At 39.2% G+C, this 6,000-nt stretch overlaps 1 protein-coding gene across 2 annotated transcripts in view; it reads right to left on the bottom strand.

Annotated features, from left to right (window-relative positions):
* Positions 1-326: 326 nt before the first annotated feature.
* Positions 327-6,000, bottom strand: part of LOC110561353 (von Willebrand factor A domain-containing protein 5A) — a 27,493-nt gene continuing 21,819 nt past the window's right edge. For both annotated transcript variants that reach the window (XM_021657737.2, XM_021657738.2), the window contains 2 exons: positions 3,826-3,952; positions 327-3,353 (listed from right to left, as the gene is read on the bottom strand). In XM_021657737.2, the coding sequence (XP_021513412.1) occupies positions 3,274-3,353; positions 3,826-3,952 (207 nt within the window). In that variant the 3' untranslated portion in view covers positions 327-3,273. The remainder of the gene's footprint in view (positions 3,354-3,825; positions 3,953-6,000) is intronic.

Genomic DNA, 6,000 nt, shown 5'->3' with positions numbered 1-6,000 from the left:
AAACAACCATCTCTACTTAAAATCTTTGTGAATAAAACTATTTTTATTTATTACATTTTATTCACTTCATATCCCAGCTGTAGCCCCCTTCCTCATCCCCTCCCAATCCCACCCTCCTTCCCTCAGCTCCTCCCATGCCCCTCATCCAGTCCACTGATAGTGGAGGTCCTCCTCCCCTTCCATCTGACCCTAGCCTATCAGGTCTCATCAGGACCGGCGGCATTGTCTTCCTCTGTAGCCTGGTAAGGCTGTTCCCCCCTCAGGGAGAGGTGATCAAACAGCCAGCCACTTAATTCATATCAGAGACAAAATCTTTAAGGTGCATATCTGTTCACCAATAATTTTTATTAAGTCATATCAGGAAGTTGAAGGCAAAAACAAGTATAAGGAAATCAATTGTCTCAGTCACCAGACCAACTAGAGAGTGTCATGTCAGCCAAGGCTATCTTGGGCATTTGTGTCTGTTCACCAACCTTAAAAATGTCCCTGGCTTTACTATTCAGTGTACTTTTCTAAACTTCAAATTGTACTGAAAGATTTTCTACATCAGAGCCCCTAGCAAAAACATCTTTATCTAACCTTGCTAAACAACCTGTTTTTCCCTAAGACTTTCTACGTCAGAGCCACTAGTAAAAATATCTTTACCTAACCTTGCTAAACAATCTGTTTTTCCAAATTCTTTCTAAGGGTAGTAGTCATTGCTAACAATCTACATCTGCAGGTTCTTCTCAGAGTGGTGGTTAAATCATTATCTGCTCCAACCACCATGCCTAGAAGAGATTAAGCATTGTTAATTGTAAGTGCAAGAAATACTGTTCAATGAGGGGCTGGACGGTCCCTTAAAGTTTTCATATAGTTTGTAAATTAGGAAGATTATAAAGCCTGCAAAGATAACAAGCAGAGCCATGCTCCATTAAGAGCATGAAGTCCTCAGTACATGTAGCTCTTAGGGCCATGGCCACACCAAGACATACCCATCAGGGCTCTGCTAACTGGTGGGCCACATTCTATGAGTTCTAGAGCTGTTTGTAGAAGCAAAGTGCATATAAAAGGCACTACTCTGATAAAATGGAAGATAGAGTGGCCTGCATAAGATAAGGAACAGAATTAAGAGAGAGGGTTATGTAAGTCAAAAGCAGAATAGAAATCTGAGGAGACAAAGAACCTTTCCACCCACAATTGCATAAGTAACAATGGTGACAATAATGGCCATTGCACAGACATTCAGTATCACTCGGTACCAACGAGTCATTTGTAGATAAGGATTCTTTTAAAAAAATATTTATCCACCCGATACAGCAGTACATGCCTCTAATCCCAGCACTTGGGGAAGCAGAGGCAGGAAGATATCTGTGAGTTCAAGACCAACCAGGTCTACAAGGCCAGTTCAGGACAGTCAGGAGTGTACAAGAAACCCTGTCTCAAAAACCAAACCAAAGCAATATATATATATATCCATAAAGTTTTTTTTCTATTGTAAATCAGATCTGCAGCCAGAAAACTAGCATTCAAATTCATAAAGGAATTTGCTTTGCTTGTTTTATTTAATGTCTGTGCTTGTAATCTTTAGTACTATCTGTTCTGTCTCTGCTTCCTGAAAAAACCTCTTTTACTGTTGGAAAATGAAGCCATTCCTGAAAGCTCTTATGGCTGCTTCAAATAAAAGTGAAGGAAGACTTCATGTCTCCTTTTCCCTCAGTCTTTCATTCTATTTGTTTTTAAATTTAGTATGTGTGTGTGTGTGTGTGTGTGTTTGCTCATGCATACACTAGCCATGATGTCTGTGTAGTGGTTGGAGGACAATTTGAGGGAGTCAGTTCTGTCTCTCCACCATGTTGATTCCAGGGGTTAAATTCAGGTGATTCAGGCAGGCACCTTTTCCCACTGAGCCATCTCCCTGGTTTTATTTACAATTTTATTTTATTTTAGAAATCACATGACATGTTTTCTTCCTCTCACATATTCTATCTCGATATCTTGATATTAGTTTAGACTGTAAAGAAAGACACAGTGACATTGTGAGGCCAAGGCTGAGAGCACTTACTTTTTACAACTGCTGTTCATTTCTGAACAGCTTCAATTCCAGTGAGCCCTCCACACCCTCCCGTTGATAAGCAAAGACTCTCAGTTTCTGGTCTTTGTTTATGCTCAGACACCATTGTGTTCTGTGATTCCATAGCCTCATTAGATTTTCTAATTGATTTCAGGAAAATGTATTTTCCAAGGATCAGGAAGTTCCATGTGTGTTACCTGTTAGTGTGTAAGAGGCAGACATTGGCAGAAGTTTGAGTACTCAGTCTGTGGTCCTGAAAACATGACCCCAGTTTCCCAAAGTACAATAACTAGAAATCAAATTTCCTTTTTATGAGCAGAACAGTGTGCTCCAGGCGAAGGAGCCTTCTTCTCCACTTATGAAAAATTACATCTCATTAGCTTATACAATTAATACCAGAACACTCTCTCCCCAGAGCACTGGCTTAAAGCATTTTGAAGATCCTATTAGCTCCTGCTTGGAGTTCAGGGATAGCTCTAAGGGAGCAATTACTTTGTTACCTCTATTCATGATCCAATCATAAAATGAGGATGGTTGTTTTATTGTAAAGAGATGGTTCCAAAGTGGGAAAAATGTTCCTTCAAGATTATATGCACAGTAGGAAACACTAGTTATTATATTTTTAGTTTATCCTCAATGCTCTCCTCCCATTTGGTTGCCTTTTAAGACTCATCTATGTCATTCACCTCATTATTTAAAAAAATATCTATATGTATCCAAAGTTAAAGGTGAAAGAAAATTAGCTGAGCTTTTGGAAAGTATTTTACATTGAGGTTTTTTTCTAAGGCAAAAGAATATTCCAAAATGAAGATTGAGACACAACCAAAATTTTAAAAATGTCACAAGAACATTTGTAGAATTTTATTTCCCCTTCTGAGTGAGAGTTAAGCATCCTCCCTTGCACCCTCCTTGTTATTTAGCTTCTTGGATATATGGGTCTGTGCGCTTATCTTGTACTTTAAGGCTAATATCCACTTATAAGTGAGTATATACCATGTGTATTTTTCTGCTTCTGGGTTACCTCACTGAGGATGATATTTTCCAGTTCCATCCATTTGACTGCAAATTTCATGCTGCCCTATTTTTAATAGCTGAGTAGTAGTCCATTGTATAAGTGACAAGAAAGAAAAAGTTAAACATAAAAACCAAAAGCCATCTCAGCCAAGAAGTGCAGGAGTAGGTAGTAGCCAGGAAACGCTCTTCTTTCATGGGTGACATCCTCAGATGTCAAAGGCAGCAGGATTCACAGATAATTTCAGGAGACTGTTGGCAGCTTGCACAAGTGCGGGGATGGAGGAGCCTGTGAGGAGAGAAACAAGAATGAGGACTGTGGGACAGGGGAAGAGGCTCGTTCCTTAGTCTTCTCATTCATTCCTATCATCTCCCTTCGGCTTTGACGTAGCTACCTGCAGTACAGCTGGCTCTTCATCCTTTCTTGTTTTGCTTCTCCTTTAGTCTTTTCTGTCCACAGGAACACTGTAGCAAGGATACAATAGCCATGCAGAAGTGCTTGCTACAAGTCTAAAGATAGTCTTATTCAGCTAAGCATCCACATCTATGCTCCTTCCCTGTTTGCTCAGCTTGTCCCTAACAAGTACACATTTCACCCTAACACTGAAAAAAAGAATTAGCTGAAGGAACAGACAATACTTTGTGATAGCATGGTTGGGGCAGCTATGGGGACTCTCTATTGCTCTGCTGTGCACACAGACATAGCTCTTTGAGACACAGATGGGAATGAGGAGAAGGGAGGGAGGGGACTGTGCTCCTACCTGCATGGTCATGAAGCCAGGCCACGGCTTTCCTTTCCAGAAGCTCCCACTCACACTTCAAGTCCTTTCCATTGGCATGCAACCATAGCACAGCCAGCACTGTGGCCCAGGCTGAGGGATCCCCATGCTGTAAATCAGACAGAAACTTCTGTGATATTTCAGGCAGGGCAGAAAGCCACTCAACAGGAAGCCAAGAGATTTACTATCTCCTTCCTTGTCTGCTGCTACAATGAAAATTCCCGTCCCATCCTTTCCATAAAGACTGACCAGAGCTTCAAGAAAATATTCTATTACCATTTAGAAAAGGACTTAAGTCATAAGTCTGGTGTATCATATTCCTTAAAATACCTCAAACACTGAGTGCATAGAAACTTAGACTCCAGTAAGAGAAGAAAATGTTATGTTTGAATTCTTTAAAGTATTATGTTCATACATTTTTTATTTGCATTTTCAACTGCTTAACTATTTCATTAGGAAGAATCAATAGCACCTTTCCAAATATAAACACTACAAAAGCGAAAAGATTTATCTAGAATTAATTGTCTAATAATGGTGGATATTGGAATTATGCCAGTGATTGACATGGTTCCCAGCTTAGGGTAAGTGACATGTGAAAATCTGTAATCATGGCAGAATGAAGCTCATCCTGAGGGGTCTTGTTCAGATCTATTGCTCACATTGCCTGTGGCTGCCTGACCCCTGCGGATTCCATGCGCAACTGCTCTTGAGTCAGCTCTCTGTCTCTATTCAAATGTCATCTGAGGATGAAGGACCAGAAACAACTATTGGCTTTTATTCCAGCTGTATAGTTTTTTGTTAGTGCTGCTACTTCCCATGAAAATTTACAAATTCGGTTCAGAGATCTCAAGTGACCTTGAGTCTCCTTTTTATCACTTTTTCTTTCAGTTCTATTTTTACTAATAGAAATCTTTCCTGTATCTCTTCAATAGGGTCATCACTGAAAATAAAGACCTGTAAAATTCCAAAGCTTAGTAGGTTCAAATATGTTTCCATTAGTGATATCAATTCATTTATCAATAGTATTATTTTTAGCTAATATAGACTCAGTCTGATGATTTATTATTTAAAATTTTCAAACTTCTACCTGATATTCAGCTAACAACATGAGCTATGTATTCCACTTTTACTATGTTTTTACAGAACTGATTACATGATCTCATGTATGCTGAGGTTGAATTCTGTTGGTGATGTAGTTCTCGAACTAGTAGCAGCTCTCATTTTTTAACTTTAAAACAGAATTATTATTTTGACAAGGAGTCATTATGAAATAGTTTTGAAGAAATATTCCCATGGCTTTCTTTAAATAATTAAGTCAGTTTCTATATTACAGCATAGATACCTCTACTGATTAAAAATTTACCTCTTGGCAGTCCTGATGAGACCTGATAATCGAGGGTCAGATGGAAGGGGAGGAGGACCTCCCCTATCAGTGGACTTAGAGAGGGGCAGGGAGGAGATAAGGGAGGATGGGTGGGACTGGGAGGTAATGAGGGAGGGGGCTATAGCTGGGATACAAAGTAAATAAACTATAATTAATATAAAAACTAAAAATTTAATTAAAAATTTACCTCTGATTTGCATTCACTACATTTCATTGACTCAGTAGCCAGCCATAGCTCAGAGGTAGGGTAAAAGTGGTATAACCATAGAGTATCTGAAGTTTATTTAATTGTGTTTCACAAGTTAATAAGTTGGAACTATATTTCTTCTTCATGATTTAATATGACTTTTACTAAAATTCAGAAGGCAAACTTACTTTTATTGACAATTCAGAAGGTAAACTTAAAATTCCGAATAAGGTTTACTCTAGTCAGTCTATGTAAGAACATAAAAATAGCAATAATAGGTTTACTAATGGAAGCTCTAAAGACAGGGCATTCTAGTACTGAATCTACCTTTTCACTGACTGGCTCACACAGTATTCATTTTCTTCTTTTCCCTTTTTGATTGATTTATTCTTTATTATAACTTACTCACTTTGTACCCTGGCTGTAGCTCCAGTCCTCAACTCATCCCAGTGCCACCCTCCCTCCCTCTTCTCCCCCTATGTTCTTCCCTAGTCCACTGATAGGAGAGATCCTCCTCCTCTACAGTCTGAACCTAGCCTATCACATCTTCCTCTGTGGCCTGGCAAGGGTGCCCCCTAGCCTCAGG

The sequence above is a fragment of the Meriones unguiculatus genome, chromosome 1 (genome assembly GCF_030254825.1).
Source record: "Meriones unguiculatus strain TT.TT164.6M chromosome 1, Bangor_MerUng_6.1, whole genome shotgun sequence".
Taxonomy (NCBI): Eukaryota; Metazoa; Chordata; class Mammalia; order Rodentia; family Muridae; genus Meriones; species Meriones unguiculatus.
The sequence above is the reverse complement of the archived record's forward strand: the minus strand, read 5'-3'. Positions and strand labels throughout refer to the sequence as shown.